The sequence below is a fragment of the Haliotis rubra genome, unplaced genomic scaffold (genome assembly GCF_003918875.1).
Source record: "Haliotis rubra isolate DU_JTF1 unplaced genomic scaffold, ASM391887v1 Scf88, whole genome shotgun sequence".
Lineage (NCBI taxonomy): Eukaryota > Metazoa > Mollusca > Gastropoda > Lepetellida > Haliotidae > Haliotis > Haliotis rubra.
This window is the reverse complement of record NW_025767612.1, coordinates 2,006,413-2,029,423: the sequence shown is the minus strand read 5'-3', so window position 1 is coordinate 2,029,423 and position 23,011 is coordinate 2,006,413. Positions and strand designations below refer to the sequence as shown.

The window sequence follows — 23,011 nt, the reverse complement described above, 5'->3', positions numbered from 1 at the left end:
GCGGTGGGGTGGCCTGATGGTTCAAGCGTCCGCTTGTCATGCTGAAGACCCGGGTTTATTTCCCATATGGGTACAATGTGTGGAGCCCATTTCTGGTGTCCCCCACCGTGATAATTGCTTTACACATTTCTGATTCCTGGAATGCTTCAACATATATTTTTTTGAACATTACTGTTAAGAGCCATCACCATCCATTACTGATTATTGGTATGCTTTACCATGTACACACATTACTGTTTAGAGTCATCCATTACTGATTACTAGTATGCTTTACCAACTAGTGGTACATATTACTGATAACCATTACACATTACTGATGGGAATTATCTCTGACCAGCAGGATTAACCACCCACACAATTTAGCAAGGTATCTTATTGGGATTACTTGAGGCACCAATGCTACACAGACAGCTACAAAAAGTGTACAATGAACTTGTGATGTATACTTTGACACAAAATTTAACATAATTTAGCAACATCAACATAGGAATTTGTATTTCCATGCCATAATATCTTTTAATATGTCTATACAAAAAATGACAAACTAGGGGTAGTTTCAAGATTAAGGAACGCATCAACTGGTTCAGAATGATTGTTTTCCGTAAAGTCCCATGTGTGGGTGAGTCCTGCGCTCTGTCGCTATGTGTAGCTAACAAGATGATCTCACCTTACTGTGGTTAGATCTCATAGGTGAAGCTGGTCACATACTGAATTGCCTTCAACTAACACATTAAGTCCGCCCCAGCAACTAAGCGAACACATGGTGGGGATATGTCAAAAGAAACAATATTGAAACACTGTCTGGAAGCAGTTTTGGTTCCTTGATATAAAAAGGACTCTATATAATATTTGTTGGTGATGAGACTGGGATATTTGTTAGAAAGTTATTTCAGGCACTAGTATAACATTTACAATTTTTTCCTCATGAGAAGCATGTTCGAGCAACAAAATATTTTGGGGTAAAACCTGAAAACAAATGATTGTTTTATAGTTTGTTTTGGAACAAATTACTTTTCTTAATACAAATCCAAGCCCTCATCTTCCCGGTGCCCCTAGTTATGTACACAATTGGGGAAAGTTTGGAAAATAAATATAGGACTCCAGTGGTTTTATGATGATCAACAAACACCTATGTCATTCTGACTCTCATGTCACAGGTTGTCATATTTGCAGCACATCACATGCTGTTATGGGTTAAATGTTTCACCAGGTGTATGCACTGTGTAATCTGTCCATCTTGTTAATACGATATCACCATGTAAAAAGATTCCTTGCTTTTGCAGTTACCTCACCAAGTGACTGACATGATCAAAACCTTTCTCTACAACATCAGGATCAAACCTCATTAGAATGCCAAACCTCTTTATAATGCCAAACTCATTTCACAGTGTAGAAGTGAAACAGATTTCTTAATGGTTTCTACCTTTTCATTTATTACACCAGTCTGGCTTTACTTCCATACGATGTACCCGTGACGAACCGGGTTAGAAATGATCCTCAGCAAACCATGCTTGTCGTAAAAGACGACTAACGGAATCAGGTGGTCAGGCTCGCTGACTTCTTTGACACTTGTCATCGTATTCCAATAGCGTAGATTGATGCTGATGCTGTTGATCACTGTATTATCTGGTCCAGACTCGATTATTTACAGACCGCCACCATATAGCTGGAATATTGCTGAATGCGGAGTAAGAGGACTCCACGGTGGCCATAATGTCTTGCACAATCTTGTGAATAATGCATTCTGGGAATTTGAGGAGTAGTCTTTGGTTTTAGTCTTCACTACTGCAGCTAATCTACCAATCTCTATACTTTAATTGATGTTAGAACCAAAGGGGCATTTAAAGGCATATATATTCTATGCATAGGGTTATGGAAGGGTGAAACCATTTGCAGTAATTCTAACTCAACATTGTAACTTTTTCTAGCTGATTGTTTTCATTGTGCCATTGTTTTCATTATTGTTGGCGTAACAAGGCGAAATGAAGTTTTCATAACTAATTGATGTGACATAATCCATTGTAAATGACATCACTGACAGTTTTATGTGAATATGGAAAGTAACCTTTTTGCACCTCAGACTGCATTTATTGTCATCATGAAATGATGTCAAAAGTTCTTTGGCAAGGTTCAAGAACTTAATTCACTCGAGTCCCTAATTTCCTGTAGCTTATTCTCCAAATGTTCTCTAAAGCTGTATTATTACTGTGAACCAGACCTTACAGAGACTGTTCTTCACTGAATATCTACAAGGTTAACTTCCCTCTTGATCAGTTGAACCTGTATTTACGTGTTACATCCATGAGAGGGTAACTGCCAGTTGTCCTGTGGCTGCCATTAGGAACCCATAGCGGGGTGTCGGCTAATCTACGAGACTGACTTATCTACGATTATGTGCGCAGGAGGGACTTTACTAAAAATGCTGTGATATTCTGATAAATGGATGCACGATTAAATTCCTGAGGAATGCATTCATTAGAATTTTGTATGGGGATAGTTTGGGGAGGTGCACTGATCATGTAGATAATGGTATATTTTCAAGGATGTGAGTACACTTTGATTGTTTTAACCTTTAACTTGTTCAGGAAGTATGTTCATAATAAACCTTTTAGTTGTGTGATGACAATGTTCATTCTCATGTTCAGTTGTAAGTCTCATCGTAATAGGTAACAATTATACAGTGTTCGAAATTAACACAAAGTTCAAGAACCTTATTTTCAATGTTGTTATATTGATGGGGAGTTATATAGATTTAAATACTGTAGGAGCTGACCTCAAGAACAGTAGAATCCCCATGGTTTCAAACAGTTATATATGGCATGTTCTACAGGTGTCGGCAGAAAGTGTTCATTACCAGGGTTTAGTTCAGCACTGATGCACCATAGGAAGACTCCCACCATATTGGATGCTTAGTGATGGGGGACTATCATTAGGTCTGCTGTGGCTCAACCTGTACATTTCCTATGTAACATTTGACTTCTTGGAGTGTCTTTGTTAACCTTTATGTGCTATACTGGCTGTCTTGGAGTGCTAGGGTTGAAAACCACCATTTATGTTGGATTGAATTTTTTTGGTTCATGTTATTCAGTCTTCAGTGGAAATGAATGATCAGCAGTATCTCTGAGGTATGTCATCGACATGTCTTGAGATGAAGAACATTTAGATTTGTGGTGAGCTTGTTATGTTTGAACCGAAATTGTACTTAATATGATTATCTTAGTTTGAATAACAGACTCATATGCAGGTGTCTGGTAGGACCAAAAGTGGTTTAGATAACTGACAAGGATGGGACAGGTATCTGATAGGACCATTTTGCTCAGAAATAGAGGTCATTTGATTTTATAGTTGACCTGCCTGTGGTCTGTGATCCCTATCAAGTACCAATTTCCTTGTAAGAAACTTGGTCCTATTCCACTTTCTTCAGCAGAGACTTGTGAGTTCCACCAATTATAGCGCCATCTACAAGTCCCTGTTCAAGAAAGCCATCTCAGCACTAAACTTGCCATAAGTCTATGTTACAGCATGGGAGTCATGATTGGGCTAAGATTACCCTAAGATTGTTGGATTTAAGGTTCATTGCTGAAAACTGAATTGAATCCCATTTGTAAATTATGCATCAGAAATTCATCCCAACCTATTATGGACGACCTGTGCACTTCCGAGGCAGTCATCACCCAGTTAATACCAGATTAAGTTCAACTTGGAGGTCAGTTGAGGTCACTTCACATATTGTGATAATTGTACAGTACATTGTGTATATTGTGTGTATGTGGCTTGTACAGAGAACGACAAATTGCTAGCTGTGAGATGATTTTCTGTGATTCCCTGTATATAACCACTAGCTATTTACTGACATGCCTTAGATTGACACCATTGGTGCTCGAACCATTACCTTGGAGATACCAGATTTTATTAGGTAATGAGAACCCCTTGAGCCAATATGCCTTGTATGCAGGACGCTGTGCTTGGGTTACCATGTACAGTGCAGTAATAAAGAATAATTCTCTATGAAGATAATCTTGGTTTTGTTTGTACTGAAGTAGAAGAAACCGGTGTGAGACCGGTATTTCAGTTCACCATGCCAACTTGACGTGGGAGGAGACCCCCAGTGAACAGGCCTCAGATGTGTACCAGTTTGGTGAGTGAGTGAGTTTAGTTTTACACCGTTCTCGGCAATATTCTAGCTATATTGCGGCGGTCTGGACCAGACAATCTAGTGATTAACAGCATGAGCATCGATCTACGAATTGGGATACGATGACATGTGTCAACCAAGTCAGCGAGCCGGACCACCTGATCCCGTTAGTCGCCTCTTACAACAAGTATGGGTTGCTGAAGACCAATTCTAACCCGGATCTTCATGGGTGTGAAAGAAAGACAACAGGGTCTGGCATTAAATGACCATATCACCTTTATTGTTGGCCTGTAGGCTGGATGCATTATGTTGACAGGGGCAATAATACTGAGGGAAGGGAGGGGGGTCAGGATGAGGGGGTGAGGGAATATGTACATGGTGGTGCTACGTCTAACATGGCAACACTATACTGTACAGTATATACACAGAGCTAGGTGTTAGGAATACAGTATTATACACTGACAGAAGCATCAACAAGGAGTTTATACAAATATTTATCCTCATTGACATATACACTGTGCAACATTTCCTTGTTTCCATGGTTACACACTGACATAAAGACATAAAAATAGTCTCATATACTACTTAAAAAAAAGACAAAGCAACCCAATTCATTTTACTATAGTTAATCTGTCATGCTTTGAAAGAATCAGGTTGTCCTTAACTTTATTTCAGGAGTATATTTAGCATCCATGTATCAAAGTGAATAACTATCAGAAAGGAAGTATTATGGACGATTAACTCTTGACTATAGGAAATAATGGAGTGTATATGGTTTGTAATATCAAATATCTCTTCTGCAGACACATTTTAAAAAATATTAAAATTCGAAATTATGAACTTAATAAATACTAGCTAAAATACGCTCCATCTCAACAGACTGACCATGACATTTAGATCCAAAACTTGTCGAATGAGCAGTCATTAGGAATAACAGATGGCAATTGTCATTAATATCAGTACATAAAGTTGTGCTAAAATTGAGAGGAATATGACAATAAGTTTGTTCATGGACAGTCCAATAGCCAAAATAGCCATCAGACTTATGTGTTCAGCTGTAAGACTTGAGGTACATACAGCTGTAGGACTCCATATACAAACAACTGTAGGAATCCAGAGACAAACAGCTGCAGGAATCCAGATACATACAGCTGTAGCAATCCAGATACAAGGAATCCAGATACATACAGCTGTAGGGCTCAAGATACAAGGAATCCAGAGACAAACAGCTGTAGGAATCCAGAAACAGCTGTAGGGCTCTAGATACAAGGAATCCAGAGACAAACAGCTGTAGGATTCCAGAGACAAACAGCTGTAGGGATCTAGATACAAGGAATCTGGAGACATACAGCTGTAGGGATCTAGATACAAGGAATCCAGAGACAAACAGCTGTAGGATTCCAGAGACAAACAGCTGCAGGATTTCAGATATGTTCAGCATTAAGATGTACAAGTGTCCGCCATATCTGTAACCCTTCATTCAATATCCGACCTTTCATAACAACAACACAAGCGTTTATCAGACACACAATTGTTCTCCATTCCCAGTTATCAACAAAGCCAATTGTAACTTAACGCTGGCTCCTATCCAGCCCCCAAGAACCATGTACAAGAATCATCTCCACACAACAGTCGAGCACTGAACTGACACTGGAACATACACTGATTGCACATCTGGTAGAATGCCAAGATTTACGATTAAATAAAGAGTACACATTCACACACACTATAACATTAACTTTGGAAATATGCTGTTCCACATTTGTACAAATCCCCAACAATAACAAAACATGCTGACATACAATTATTTTGTTTAGATAAATTAGATAACACCTTATTTCTAAAAGTAGGCTATTCTGAACATATTTTCATGTTCCGAGATTTTTCAAACAAAATTAGCCCAAACTCAATTGTTAGATTATTCTATATATTTTTCAATTTTCATCTTATCATTGCATAGTGATAATGATGTTTGTGAAACAAGTACAAATTGGTTCACAACAACTAACACATATCTCTTGGGTAGAAGTTCAGAAGTTTAATGTCCGTTAAAAACTCACTAATTTTGAGAAATATTTTCATTATTTTGTCAATCGATACTTCTTTCATTGTTCATTGCAGATGAACTCATCCCTCATACAAGCTATCTTTACAAATACAATGGAACATATTATTTATTTTCAGAGGAAAATATGACAATTAGAAGCATTATTTAAAGACTTGTACTAGTACCATAAAAGATTACTTTCAAACCCACTACATTCCCAACCAAAATTTTAATTTAAGGAATTAAGATTATTAAGAATCATCAAACTCCTAAAAGCTCCAATAACAGCAAGCCTATAGTGTTGTAAACATTTTGTGAGATTACAATGTTATCACTTAGGTATTTTCAATCCTTATTACTCTACAGAATACCATTCAACCAAAGCTCGTCACAATGAGTACTAAAAATAGAAATAAAAAGGTGGAACCATAATTAGGAAAATAAAGCTTTGAAGAATAAAATCACAGACAAGCAACCAGACTAAAATGTTCCTATTGACATATAAAACACAGTGCACATGCAAACTTGCCCCAACTCAGCCTTAGCAATAGGTGCCACAGAATGAAAGTAGCTCTTAAATATTTCTTCAACTCAACAAAGATTACTTAAATATGTGATGAATTATCACACACAAATAAAGTGGAAAACTGATTTGGAATATAGCAATAAACAGAATGTCCAAAGTTTGTGCTATATAAGGGATAGACTAACATGAAGACAGACACATATGGTATGATTTCGTACAGCATTAAAATAGAAAAAACAGAAACAATCGCCAACCACATTTAAAAGACATTTACCCTCATGAAATATTGAGATATATTAACAAGCGTGTTTTTTATGGTGTTAGCACTGTCACAGCGAAGTCAGGCAAGCTGTGTGAGTTAATGGAAGATGTAGACATTGCCTGATCAACTAAGACATTTATGGGACAAAAATTACAACCTGTAAACAAAACAGTACACCTAGCAATAAGCCCAGAACAAAATTGGTCGACTGTGAAAAGACAAACAAAATGTGGAAAACATAGAAGTCTAAAAACACAGTAAGACAATATGAGTATTGTTTTCATCATGGTGGAATGGCTAAGAAAATATCTCATTGTTTTAAAAAAAGTAAAGTAGACAAGAGCTAATGGCTACTGTGAACTCAAAGAATAGAAAATATGAGAAAGGAAATGTTACGCTGAACATAATGAAAATACGAACTCTTGCATAATGAATCTATTTCTAGATCTTCAGTTCCACATACTATCAGCATGAAAACTAGTTTTTGTGTGAATGACATCATGTAATTTGTCATTGGTAGAGATGAGATTAGAGATGTTACACCTTGCATTGATGGAGTTTTAAATAAGTCTATTTTACCATGCAATGATTGGGGATATGTTTGTCTGTTTCCTGAAACGAACACCCCATTGCACCGAAACCCTGATTATATGTTGTTAGGATGCTAGCGGCATCTATTGAAACACTAAAAAGGCATCAACTTCCACTATTTAAAGGAGGATCGATGACTGGAAATGGGCTGTCCTGCCTTTTTTCTGACTTGAGCTGGTCATTGTAGAAGTAAAGACTGCAGTTACCAAGTAACAAGACATTTATCTGATTTGAGCCGGATACTGTAAAGTCTTGACTTTCCTTGAATATTAAAGGTGTCTTCCTCGAAATTCTCTTGCAGGTTACATTGAATGAACAAGATTTCGAAAAGTCTGATATCTAAGGCGAATGATGTTGCTAAACGTTATATTGTTCTTCCTATTCTTTAAGACTGTAGATACAAGGTCAAGGTAGTCATACCATGTAACCAAGGCAACCAGTCCCTACTCAAATTCATACTACACTGTAGAACCATGCCAAGATGTGTAAAGACAACCTCCATACAGTACTCCACATAAAGGGAGTACTTCAGATCTGTGTACAAGAAAACAACTAAAAGAATAGTGCTCAATACATTGCACTGATGCAGTGAGAGGGTGGTGAGCTCCACTCCACCCCACCCCTCGCCCCTGCCCCACCCCACTCCCATTCATCACTATGACCCAACAGTGAGCCAACCTTCTGATTGTCACAGTACTAAACATCCACCTGCAACACCATTTCTCCATGTTGGTCAGACAAAGCATCACCAGTGTGATGGGACAGTCCACTCTTTAAGCTGGTATATAAGTGTGGGTGAAACGTGGAAGCAGGAGGGAGACACTGTCATTGTTCGCTGTATGTCCAAATGAGCAACGCTGCTTAGAACAGTCAAACCTAATGTGACATTATCACAGGTATCTGGGATTCAAATGTATGTCCAGCAGATCCTAGCTTATGTTATGGGACAGATCCTAGCTTATGTTATGGGACAGATCCTAGCTTATGTTATGGGACACATATTTTCACTCAGAATGTGTGAGTGAGTGAGTTTAGTTTTACGCCGCTTTTAGCAATATTCCAGCAATATCACGGCGGGGGACACCAGAAAGTGGCTTCACACATTGTACCCATGTGGAGAATCGAACCCGGGTCTTCAGCGTGACGAGCGAATGCTTTAACCACTAGGTTTCCCCACCACTCCATCTTAGATTTGAACTACCAGAATCCTATAAGGTTGAAGATTGGATTGAATTACCTCTGTGAAAGTTCTCCTGAAAGTATGACAGTGAAAAGGAAGTTCATATACTGGATACCAAGATGAAAATTTCCTCAGCAAGAGGTGAGAACCACATATGGAATTTATTTGAAGTCTCTTGGAAATCAAAATAATTTCAAGCAGAAAGTAACTTCTCTTTCCAGTGTATCAGGAGACAACAGAGTTTATGACAGCCATTGCTCACATTCTAACAATCCTAACAAAATTCAAACAAAAAATAAGAGCATAGTATCTTTGAAACAGTTCTGAACAAAAAAAATCTTGTTGCTGAGAAAGTGTTAAGATGAATAAATAATGAATTTCCAATTCAAATAAGCTAAGTATTCATCAAGTCATGAAATAAATATCTTACTGCAGCAGGTAGACTACAGATTGCTACAGAAGACTACAGATTGCTACAGCAAGTCTACACCAACCTGGGAGATGAGCCATCATTAGAAGAACGACCACCATTGAGCGACAGACTTCTACAGTTATGAGCTAATAATGATTATCAGGGAATGACCTTCACACAGTAAAATATGTTCATTAAAACTTCAGATCAGTTTTCACTGGGCTAAAACACAGGCCACTATTTACATGCATGCACTATTTCATCACTGTACACCTCCTCAACATCCAGCCATCATTCACAGTTACACCGAGAAGCGTCCATCGACCACACAGCTCTCAGCAGCAACAGCAACGGCACTTTCTCCAACACTTGGACACAGAGGCTAAAAGCTGCTATTCCCACCTCCTTGTACTTCTAGCTGCATCTCAGATCACTACATTGTTCTAGAATCTTCAGGATTCAAACACTTCCATATCAAAACTGAATTGCATTTGGGTCAGCCGGTAGTTGTATGAGTTATCTCCCTTCATTTACACAGGATCTTACAAGACAGATAATGGTGATACATGTCCCACATACATATCCACATCCAGTAGTGAAATAATCATTTCAAAATACAATACTACTTAAAATCAGTCCACCTAGGGCTAAATGACTGATAGAGTTCTCACAGCATATAGGCAATATCATTACTTGGAGCCACAAGACAGCGTTGTTGTTAATAATATATACATCTAGAAAGAGGACAATACAGGGGAGATAACTCATATTCCTGGGATCCCATCACAGATTGTCTCCCCTAGCTGGGACTAACTAGAGAAGGGCCGCAGGTGCTCCAGCTGAATCTCCAGAGCTATCCTCTGCTCCATCACTTCTTGTAACTCCTGGTTAAGTTCACAGTTCAATCGGGTGAGCATTGCATTCCGCTCTGTGTGGGTACGCACTGCCATGTGAAGTTCACGCTTGTCTCGACTTGCTTGCCTGTAACACACAAATCAGTGTTATTTTAAGACAATGAATTCACTTGACAGTGAGTGAGTGAGTTTGTTTTACGCCCCTTTTAGCAATATTACAGCAATATCACAGCAGGGGACACCAGAAATAAGATTCAAACATTGCACCCATGTGGGGAATCGAACCCTGGTTTTCGGCATAAAGAGCTAACCCTTTAACCACTAGACTACCTCTCCACCCCTTATTGTAGTGAGTCAAAGGTATTTGTTACAACAGAATAGCAATATGATACTTTGGATAATCCTCAAATCCTGAAACAAACTATTGTGTTGAAACATTTAATATCATTGGATGAAGCAGTATGGAGTGAAAGGGATAACTGACACAGATGGGATGTAGTGTAGGGCCTACATATTCTGGTATAAACCAGTGGCAATTCTAGTCAGTTATACAGACCCTGACATAAATATACCCAAAACAGCTTCCTGCAAGCATGTGTGGCAAGGCTAGATTACCAGAGTTTTAGAGTCTGTACAAATCTACTGAATTCATATGCAGAGCTAATTATCAGTGTTTAATATTGTACATGGTGAGGCTCCCCACCATTCCCTTAGACCCCATACTGAGCCAAGACCTTTGATGACATTGAAGACATACTGACACAAAATCTCTGTATTTTCTTGAGTTGTTTCATCAGATCTCCAGATAAGATTCAGCTCATGTGGGTACTGTACCCACTGTATTTTTTTGGAGTGGGTATTATGAATGTTGAGTGGGTATTTCATTTTCCGTTACCCACTGCTTTTAAATATGTGTGTATTTCAGTCATTTTACTCACCTAAGTCCTGTAATCGTATATATTTTCGTGGGGTGCAATTTTCGCGGAAAATTCACAAAAGGCCTGTTCGCGCAGTTGTTTTTTCGCGCATTTCAAACACCTGAGTGATGGTATCCATCACAAAGTTTTCACAACCGATAGTCATGAAATGATCAAAGCTAGCTGCCATAATTGAATCGTGTTTACTAAAACAATCAGAAAGAGGCGGGATTATACTTGTGTCAACATTGTGATTTGTGGCTGACATTGCTTCGCGTGAACGAACATGCAAAAGAAGACCAAAGACGTCAAATTTGCAATTAAACATCGCTAGAAAAGATTATTTACCTATTCAGTTCTAGTTTGTTTTTGTTAGGCATTGCCTTATATGCAGGTATTAAGATTACTGTGTGTAATTGTCTAGTAAACAGCGCCGGAAATAGCAGTCAGCTGTGCAGTGCACACGTTCCCCTACCAGTGATTTAGTTAAAACGTACCCCGATAATATTCCGAGATGCAGTGATCTTAAAAGATAGTATCCCAAACTATTCTTTTTTAAAGAGAAATATATTCTAGTTTTGTGTCATTTTCATTGCAGGCTGTGCTCTATAAATGTAAAATATTAAAAATCATAACTAAGGTTATGGCTTTTAGCCGGATAGTTTTTATGCATGGAACAATTTAACCTGTCACCGATGAGGTTTCGTGCGATCTCGCTATTTCCACTACGAAAGTCGTTTGTTGACATGTGATCGTCCAGCTACACTAATTATGACTTTTGGCGAAACAAAATATGTATACGTATCCATTTACTGTCAACTACACTTCATTTCAAAGACGTGAGTAGACGCAGTATGTAAGTGATTGCTGTGAAATAAGTACATTATGTTGAGGAATTACCGGTAGGCGAACATCTGTGGACTTCTTGACATTGTTTGATCTTGTAATTTGTAAACATGGACCGGGAATAATTGCTTTGATGTTGTTATCTGAGAGAATAAACAAATTGCATGTTGTTCCTACTTGAGTATTTGTCATGACTTCACCATGAATATTTCGCTTGGTATGATTATTGGCGCACAATCTTTTTGCGCTAAAAACGCGAAAATTAATCCCACGCGAAAATAACTACGATTACAGTATTATGTCATTGAGTAAGTTTACTAAGCAGGTATGTTCTGCTTTATGTCATACCTAATCAAAACCAACTTAAATATAATGGAAATGATTTCATAAAAAATCACTCATACTATACTGACAGTACAACACTAGTCCTATACTAACAGTAGAACTTGATACCAATCGATGTCTTTTTCATTACGCAAGCTATTTTTATAAATATATTCCGTACGCATTTGTTTTAAACTTTTTGCGTATCTAACATTTTAAATGCGCAATTGGTACGCAATAATTATTTTTCAATGCATAATTGGAAATTTTCTATGCATATTTTACCCGGATACGCAGCTTATCTGGGCCTCTGGTTTCATTGTTACTCTGGTAAGGAGAGGGGTGATTTCTAAAAACTTGGCATTTAGGGGTAACAATAAACAATTACATTGATGAGGTGGTAATGGCAGCATGTACCTATAGGGAGAGGTGGTTGGGTGAATAAATGTTCCTGTCACACACACTTTCAATAGCATGTCAGTGTTGGGTATTAAGAATCTTTGCTTGTGTTGTGAAATTCCAAGCAATTACAGTTCTGAAAATTTGTATAGCATCTGAAAATGAAGGTGGTCTCTGGGCTCCTTTTCATTATAGCTTATCAATATCATTTAGGAACTGGTATATTGTAAAATATGTTCATTTCAGAGACTAGATGTTTGTATATGGCAAGTTGTGTGTTTACCGTAATGCTAAGACCGCATGCTGAGGCTTGCCTGACTCCACCTCCTCTGCCACGCTCTGTTCCCGTGGCAACGGCGATACAACCTGAGAATATATTACAATATTGACTTCAGTATTTTCACATTCTTATCATCCTATGGCATCGATTTATGAAACAATTAATGTTTCACTGAGCAGATAAGATTTCAATAGGAAATCTTTGAAAACATGAACACATTGAAACTAGTATGGAAACTGAGATGCTATCACTGGATTATGTTTTCAGGCATCATACTTTCTCGGAAAGCAGTGTCTACTCACACACTAAAAAGGTTTGTTGCATCACAAAGACATTGTTAAAACTCAGATGATGGCTTGTATTTAAGATAAAGTTAGATGTCATACAGCTGTTCATGTGTAAAGTGAGAGAACGATGAAAATCCATTATATAGGGATACTTATTCCTTTATTACAATACAAATTGTGAAACATGTTACTAAGTACATCTCTTCTATGGAAAACAAGGTCGGCAAATATAAACCTGTGTCTTTGGCGTGTCGAGCGAACGCTTTAACCACTAGGATCACCCATGTAACAACCCAAGTTACCCATGTAACTTTGACTAGGACCTTTGACAAAGAGGTTTCTCAAAGCAACCACTGTGCATGACCAGAGTGACAGAAACATGGCAGCTTGTATACTTTCAGAGGTGCTATGCATCTTTACATGTCATACCTTATTTTCTGCTGCTACTGTCAGACTGGAAGAAGCTGTACTGGAGAAATCTGCAATTGAATGGATACAATGAGCGTTTGCTGGTTTAGTTCCACAATCAGCAATATGCCAGCAATTTGACAGTGACCTTTAATTAATTCAGTCTGAACCAGACAATCCAGTGATTGACACAGTGAGCATTGATGCATCCCTGTGGGTTGCAGGTTCTTAAGCCTAACCATCCCATTCATTTAGAAACCTCAATCGACAAGAACAGGTTGCTACGAACCTTTCTCCTTTCCTGCAATCCCTGTACTTACGAGTAAAGAAGTTCCGATATTCTGCTGCTGTTTGCGTCATACCAGCAGTATTATGGCACAAATGGCCTTCAGAGTGACCTGTGAAGAACCACTAGGTTACCCCAACGCTCTTAACCCTAAGTATTAAACCTGATAACAATTATGTCTGAAAGTAGTTTTCATCAAAGTAAGTTACCTCCACTCCCATCCACAGTATCCTTCGGGACCTGAAACACATCACAAAACTCATTACCTTGAGACATATCACAAAACTCATTACCCTGAAATGACACAAAACTGATGAGACATATCTCAGGACTCTTTACCCTGAAATGACACAAAACTGATTATCCTCAAACATCTCCAGGATCCTTTAAGACCTGAAATGACACAAAACTGATTATCCTCAAACATCTCCAGGATCCTTTAAGACCTGAAATGTCACAAAACTGATCATCCACAAACATCTCCAGGATCCTTTAAGACCTGAAATGACACAAAACTGATTATCCACAAACATTATCCTTCAGCATCCTTCAGAGGTGGGAATACATCACAAAACAGATTACAGTGGAAGCCCTCTAAACCGGCATTTGTTGGGACTGGCAAAAAATGCCGGTATAGAGGGCGTGTCAGTTTAGAGAACTTTTCCCTTTTCAATCTGAGAATGATCTTCCGTGTGCCGTAAACTACAATTGAACGTGTTGATAGTCATGATATTCTCAATGACTTTCTCTTTCAAACTAGGGCCAGAAATGGGCATGTTTTTACTGCGGGCAGTCAAACACCAATAATGTGTCAGTTTGTTAATTTTGTCAAATTTACTTTTATCTTTCACACGATTATTTATAATACAAGTGACACATGTCACTCATCAATTTACCTTGCCTACTTAGGCCTAATCCTTATCCATACTCATTTTATCAGGTAACATCAATGAGCTTAATGTCGATGGTTATCCACTGTGTTGTCAATACACATTCAGCCAATCAGCCAATCAACCAATCAACAGGAGAGCCGAGATACCGGATGCCGGTTTAGAGAGTTTCAATTACTATACAAACAGTCAATTGGGCGGTCTTTGTTATGCCCAAATACAGAATATACTGACGCTGGATTAGAGGACGTGTAAATGATCATAGATTAACTAGTTTCTGCTGGGACCAAATTCTAGTTCCGAAATTGAGAGCATGCCGGATTGGAGGGCTGCCGGTTTAGAGGGCTTCCACTGTAATTTGAAATTTAGCTATCCAGCATCCTTTGAGGCCTGATATACATCACAAATCTGATTATCTTCAAACATCTCAAGGATCCTGCAGGCCCTGAAATACATCACAAAACTCTACCTGTTGACATTTAGTGGGGGACAGTGATGCGTTCTGGTGGGAAGCAAACCCAGATCTTTGGTGCAACAAGTTACCACTTCAACCACATGGCTACCCCAACAGTTTATTATACAGTCAATTAAGCTGCTTTGTCATATTACATAACAGGTACAATAAAAACAGCCATTGTCTTGTCACACATTCCATCATGCCATAAAGTTTCTCAATCTTTCATCTAAAAAAGCAATATATTAACATGCAGTGAGACTTGTATCTTTCATGTTTGATTCTGTACAGTATAAAGTTATTAAAATCATTTTTATGTGTTGGTGTGAGATGACATAATCATATTTGTGAAATTCCAGCAGTGTGAAATAGGTAGTTTCATATAAGCAGAAAATAAGAATCAGTACACTAATGTTATTAATACATAGATACCACAAAGATAAAACATATCTCAGGCCATAACAAATTATCAGATTTTAAACTCACTTCAGTTCAAAAATAATACGAACGTGAGATCATCTGTTCCTAAGCATAATGTAATACACCTTATATAGTCGAAACAACAAGGCTTGAAGACAATCACACTCAATTAATGTGCAGAGATGTCCTAACCAGATTTATTAAAAACAAAGAGTTTCCTTATATTTTTCAAAATTTGAAAATCTGATGTCATTTATTGTGGCCTAATATCAGGTAATGGTCAGGTGTTCTATCTATGAGGATCATTGTGCCACTGTGAAAGGGTAACACAATATACATGGGATAGAAAATATGTTTCTAAACCTTTCACTAGAGATACCATTGTGCAGATCTTGAACCACAAAGTGCAGAGCTTGATTTACAAGATGGTGGTTGAGGCAGGACAGAGACAAAACACATCCTAGATTTCAGCAATACCATACATACCAAAAAAAGTGTTCGAACAGCATTTCATTTTTATCCAAATGTATTATACAAAAACACCTCAGAAAATTGTAATGAATAAATGGATGATTTAAACTAATTAACTAGCAATAAGTGATTGACTGCAAGAATGACATAGATAAGTGAAAAATAAACAAATCAGACCCTCAAATTGACCCTTGAAGTACAAAGGGGTGGTATGCATAGGACAAACGGAAACAAAACCATTGAAACAGCTCAAGTTGAACATGGGTGACGCAGAATTATTCCCACCGCAAAACAAATAAGGTCCAATGATGACAATCCCACCATAAAACCAAAACGGCCCCACTTCTGCAGATTAACTGATGAACAGGTGCTGAATTCAAACCGGAACATTTGCAGAAAATCCATGCGATGATATTTAAGTTGAACAAGATGAAAACTGCCTAGAAACACATCCAAGAGACACTGCAGATGTATAGCTGGACGTCACCGTCATGCAGTGCGGCATCCTGGGACATGACACACACACACAGCCTCTCGGCAACAGCTGATGGGTGGCGGTCTACAATCTAGTTCATGCACCGATGTAATTCCTCTCCCAAACTCTATGCAACAAAACAATCAGCCCATTACCACCAAAAATCTCACCACTTTTTTATAATCTAGAGAAAAAGATCTGCGGTGCCTCTCCCGGACGGACTTTGTTAGTAGCTGTGGAGCAGATACCAACTGCAAGAAAGAAGGTTAGAATGAGCACCTCATTAGTGACTGTGTTCTCTGTCGTCGACAAGGGCTCACTAAACGACACTGCCCGATCTGCACCCCCTTCCGTGGCGGCAATACCTGCACCTTCATTGGTTTTCCAGCCGGGTGCCTGCAATTACAGTTTGGGGTACAGTTACATGGTTAGTTTTTCAGTCTGTCCACGAAGCGCGGAGAAGAGCTTGGTTTTACGCCATCATCCTTAGTGTCACATATATCTCTTTGGCTGCTATAATTAGTCAGCCTGACACAGGTGAACCAGTGGTGGACAGCATGAGCATCAAACCAGGCCAACCACGGACATGGCCTTACTCAACACAGTCACAGATGGGTGATGGCTTCAATAAGAGGCTGGACACTTCAGGGACTGTATCCAGACATAGGAGCTCATCTCCACATGATCAATCACAGCTGAAGGGCACGAGGCCTAGTTTCCACCAAGTCATACTGGATCCTTTGGAATGTATTTATAGATGGAACATGGTACTAATCTTATTTCTACATAACTTCTGACAGGGACTTTGTACCATTGAACAGCTCATTTACTGGTGTCCAGACAGAAGCATCAGCTATGTATATTTTGGAGTGTGATAACTTGATTGTATGTTGCAGAGCTACAGATAACTTTTGGGGTCATTGAGTTATGTACCCGCTTGTCTTCATCTCAATTGGGTATCCTAATTTTCCTTTGAGTAACCAAACAAATTGTACTCACCTCACTCAAAATCAATTGGGTATTTTGCCTTTTTCCATTAAATGTTAAAATATAATAAAGTTTAAATGTTAGTGTTTGTTATTTATATTTGATCTGTAATATGAGAAACGATATGAAAGACTGCTAGTTGAGTGTTCATGTGCCGAAATAGAACCTCTAAATATACCTCAGTTGCTTTATCTATCCACTGGTACGCAAGCTAAGATTTGACAGTTTTCTGTGCACGCATGTACAATCAAATTTATTGAGTATTTACAAAAATACAAGCGTACTTGTGCGCAACAGACGTAATATGAATTGAGTTTTCACATAAATATTTGCGTAATTTACGCAGATACGCAGCTTATCTGTACCTCTGATGTTGTGCAGTATGATAATCTGATCGCTGTGCAGAATGATAATCTGTATGTTGTGCAGTATGATAATCTGTATGTTGTGCAGCTGGATAATTTGAATGTTATGCAGAATGATAATCTATATGTTGTGCAGTATGATAATCTGTATGTTGTACAGCTGGATAATTTGAATGTTATGCAGAATGATAATCTATATGTTGTGCAGTATGATAATCTGTATGTTGTGCAGCTGGATAATTTGAATGTTATGCAGTATGATAATCTATATGTTGTGCAGTATGATAATCTCTATGCTGTGTGGTATGTTAATCTCCATAAGTTATTCAGTATGATAATCTGTCCATGCTATAAGTATGATAATCTATATGTTGTACAGTATGATAATCTGTTTGTTGTGCAGTATGATAATCTGTATGTTGTGCAGCTGGATAATTTGAATGTTATGCAGTATGATAATCTATATGTTGTGCAGTATGATAATCTCTATGCTGTGTGGTATGTTAATCTCCATAAGTTATTCAGCATGATAATCTGTCCATGCTATAAGTATGATGATCTTCACTTGTTGTGCAGTATGATAATTTGTATGTTGTGCAGTATGATAATTTGTATGTTGTGCAGTATGATAATCTCCATAAGTTATTCAGCATGATAATCTGTCCATGTTATCAGTATGATGATCTTCACATGTTGTGCAGTATGATAATCTATATGTTGAGCAGTATGATAATTTGTATGTTGTGCAGTATGATAATCTCCATAAGTTATTCAGCATGATAATCTGTCCATGTTATCAGTATGATGATCTTCACATGTTGTGCAGTGTGCCAATCTGTTTGTTGTGCGGTATGATCATAAATTATTCAGCTTGATAATCTGTCCATGTTATAAGCATGAGTGAGTGCAGTATGATAATGTCAATTTGGACATTTGTGCTGAAATAATGTACAATTCATCAGAATGCATTATTAATATGCATTATTGATATGACCGTAAGTCAGTGTGTAGTAGAGTCTTGCATGGTAATCAGTAAGTATGTAAAACACATAGTGTGATAATAGTTGTATATGATAATCAGTAGGTAAGTAACACAGTATTACGTTTTTGTACATGATTACTTGTCATGCAATAATTTAGTTTAACCAGGCGTCAGGAGAGGTTTCCTGATATACGATCATATCCAGTGAGTAATCGCAAGTACACTTTGGATATGGCTAGGAGTAAGGTTGTCATTGAAAGATCAAGACACAGATGTGAGATCAATACGTTAAACAACAAGCCAGCTATCATTAGAAATAAACAGCAGACAAAAGGACAACAACACCTACAACAGCAGCCATCAATCCACAAATTCACAAACATTCACACTTTCAGTCACAGGACGTAAATAGGCATGCATACATTTCATCACAGTCAGCAGAGACTGGGCACTGGCTAACATCATGACTGTGGAGTCTGAGAGTCATCTCCCCTTACTGAATGATACAGAGGACTTACGTCTTTTGGCGACACTCTCGGTGGTACAGCTGGGGGAGGCAGCAGAGCACTGTAATTTCCTGGAAAGAAAAATATATGTACCATTAGTTTAGGAGGAATAACCGTGTATCATCAGTTTAGGAGGAACAATTGTATACCATCAGATTTGGAGGAACAAGTATGTATCATTAGTTTAGGAGGAACAAGTATGTACCATTAGTTTAGGAGGAACAACTATGTACCATTAGTTTAGTAGGAACAAGTATGTATCATCAGTTTAGGAGGACCACTTATGTACCATCAGTTTAGGAGGAACAACTGTGTATCATCAGTTTAGTAGGAACAAGTATGTATTACCAGTTTAGGAGGAACACATATGTACCAGTAGTTTCGGAGGAACAACTATGTAAAATCCGTTTAAGAGGAACAACTATGTATCATCATTTAGGAGGAACAACTATGTACAATCAGTTTAAGAGGAACAAGTATGTATCATCAGTTTAGGAGGAACAAGTATGTATCATCAGTTTAGGAGGAACACTTATGTACTATCAGTTTAAAAGGAACAACTATGTACCATCAGTTTAAGAGGAACAAGTATGTATTACCAGTTTAGGAGGAACACACATGTACCAGAAGTTTTGGAGGAACAACTATGTAAAATCAGTTTAGGAGGAACACTTATGTATCATCATTTAGGAGGAACAACTATGTACAATCAGTTTAAGAGGAACAAGTATGTACCATAGGTATAGGAGGAACAACTTTGTACCATAAGTTTAGGAGGAACAAGTATGTATCACCAGTTTAGGAGGAACAACTATGTACCATAGGTATAGGAGGAACAACTTTGTACCATAAGTTTAAGAGGAACAACTGTGTACTATCAGTTTAGGAGGAACAGCTATGTACCATAGGTATAGGAGGAACAACCTTGTACCATAAGTTTAAGAGGAACAACTGTGTACCATCAGTTTAGGAGGAACAACTATGTACCATCAGTTTAGGAGGAACAACTGTGTACCATAGATATAGGAGGAACACTTATATACCATGAGTTTAGGAGGAACAAGTATGTATCACCAGTTTAGGAGGAACACTTATGTATCATCAGTTAGGAGGAACAACTATGTACCATCAGTTTAGGAGGAACAACTGTGTACCATCAGTTTAGGAAGAACACTTATGTACCATGAGTTTAGGAGGAACACTTATGTACCATCAGTTTAGGAGGAACAAGTATGTATCATCAGTTTAGGAGGAACAAGTATGTATCATCAGTTTAGGAGGAACAACTATGTACCATCAGTTTGGGAGGAACAACTGTGTACCATAGATATAGGAGGAACAACTATGTACCATCAGTTTAGGAGGAACAAGTATGTATCACCAGTTTAGGGGGAACACTTATGTATCATCAGTTAGGAGGAACAACTATGTATCGTCAGTTTAGGAGGAAGACTTATGTACCATGAGTTTAGGAGGAACAAGTATGTATCACCAGTTTAGGAGGAACACTTATGTACCATGAGTTTAGGAGGAACAAGTATGTATTACCAGTTTAGGAGGAACAAGTATGTATCATCAGTTTAGGAGGAACAACTGTGTACCATCAGTTTAGGAGGAACAACTGTGTATCATCAGTTTAGGAGGAACAACTATGTACCATCAGTTTAGTAGGAACAACTGTGTATCATCAGTTTAGGAGGAACAACTATGTACCATAAGTCTAAGAGGAACAACTGTGTACCATAAGTCTAAGAGGAACAGCTGTGTACCATCAGTTTAGGAGGAACAACTGTGTACCATCAGTTTAGGAGGAACAAGTATGTATCATCAGTTTAGGAGGAACAAGTATGTATCACCAGTTTAGGAGGAACACTTATGTATCATCAGTTAGGAGGAACAACTATGTATCATCAGTTTAGGAGGAACAACTGTGTACCATCAGTTTAGGAGGAACAACTATGTACCATGAGTTTAGGAGGAACAAGTATGTATCACCAGTTTAGGAGGAACAATTATGTATCATCAGTTTAGGAGGAACAACTGTGTACCATCAGTTTAGGAGGAACAACTATGTATCATCGGTATCAGTTTAGGAGGAACAAGTATGTATCACCAGTTTAGGAGGAACACATATGTACCAGGAGGAACAACAGCTGTGTATCATCAGTACAAAGACAGACACAAATATTCAAATATACTACTCAAAAGAAATTTAAGAACACTTGATTCTTTCATTTTACAGATTATGAATTAAATTGGTGGGGAAAATATTCCGAAACAAAAAGCATTTCCTCAATGAAACCTTGAATATCATCACAACACAGTTAAGTTATAACTTATATCAACAAAACAGAAGCCCTTCTATTTACATGAACTACTTCCCCATTAAGCAACAGTGAAATCTTTTTTTTCAAAAGACATTTACACGGTTGAAAAATTCATATCCAGAAGGAACAATAATTTTGATAAAAATTCAGGCAAATGGTTTGCTTTATTCTCAATATATATTTTTAAAACCGATCAGTTCTTAATGTCATATTTGTAGGTATTCTCAAGCTGCTGGTTAGCTTCCAAATCCAGATCCTTCTTGATCACAACTAGTTATACTTGTAATCTGATAGTAGTGACACTGACCTCCTTCTGTCTTTGGCTTGAGATCAACTGACATACTGCGTCCGTGTGTGCCGGGTGGTCTAGGAGGTGGTGCAGGGGGCTCGGAGTTGACTAAAGATGACTCGCCGCTCACAGAGGACAAAAGGGCGTGAGGCCGATCCGGGCCGACTTCGTGACTAGTTAGTGGAGGGGGTTGTATATGACCACGGACAACCATTGGCACTGAAATAAACAAGGAAAACATACAGACTGTCTTGTCATCGTGGGCTACCCTCAGTATACAGTTTCCTGACCTGAAACTGATCTCCTGTAACTGGAAGGAAATTATCTCTTCCTTAACTCACATATAGACAAACAGAAACATGACCTTTAGACACTTATTCTTGGTATGTGTAAACATACCTCTCAAATATAGTTACTGAGTTTAAGCTTAATATCAGGTCCTTTCAAAAATATTTCAGTCATAGCACTACACGTCTGCTTGATATGGACCAAAAGTCTGACAAATTCAAAACACAGGAAGCAGGTTCAAAATCCAACCACTAGCCCATTGAATCTAATTATTCAGAAAGCGAATGAATATGTGAAGATCCATAAGAGAATGCTTCAGGCAAAGAATGAATAATCCCATGAGAATTCTAATGATCTTGATGCTAATCAAATTAATTCTTGTCTGGCAAAACCCAAACCATCACCCTGAGAAAACAATGGTTCAAAAAGGAGTTCACCTAAGACAGTTACTGGAAATCCTTCAGTAGGTGCTGAATTTGGTATTTTACTTTGTTAATACCTGATCCTCTATCAGCGTCTTGTTACAAATACAGTAACTGTTGCTGTAAATCTTCTGTTACAATACTTTCCTAAAGATCATTGAAATCTCAACTTACCTGCATAAAATCATCAGAGCCAGTAAAACTACAACACTGTACATACTGTTTTGTATAGTCTGCCATGCACACATGTACAACGACACTATAACACTAGCACTTCATCACAGGGGTCAGACCACCATCTAACTGACATGTTTTACATCAAAGTATTAGTGGTGTTCCGATTAATTTAAATAATCGAAGATTGGTCGCAGTAACCAAACG

At 38.0% G+C, this 23,011-nt stretch overlaps 1 protein-coding gene across 9 annotated transcripts in view; it reads right to left on the bottom strand.

The window, feature by feature from the left end:
- Positions 1-8,883: 8,883 nt before the first annotated feature.
- LOC124263350 (ralBP1-associated Eps domain-containing protein 1-like) overlaps positions 8,884-23,011 on the bottom strand; it is a 100,261-nt gene continuing 86,133 nt past the window's right edge. For 7 of the 9 annotated variants that reach the window (XM_046697929.1, XM_046697935.1, XM_046697930.1 and 4 more), the window contains 7 exons: positions 21,939-22,139; positions 19,317-19,375; positions 16,744-16,860; positions 13,964-13,994; positions 13,490-13,539; positions 12,777-12,859; positions 8,884-10,134 (listed from right to left, as the gene is read on the bottom strand). In XM_046697929.1, coding sequence (XP_046553885.1) covers positions 9,963-10,134; positions 12,777-12,859; positions 13,490-13,539; positions 13,964-13,994; positions 16,744-16,860; positions 19,317-19,375; positions 21,939-22,139 — 713 coding nt within the window. In that variant the 3' untranslated portion in view covers positions 8,884-9,962. Of the gene's footprint in view, positions 10,135-12,776; positions 12,860-13,489; positions 13,540-13,963; positions 13,995-16,634; positions 16,716-16,743; positions 16,861-19,316; positions 19,376-21,938; positions 22,140-23,011 lie in introns of all 9 variants that reach the window. The other 2 variants (XM_046697931.1, XM_046697933.1) reach the window with 2 other exon arrangements.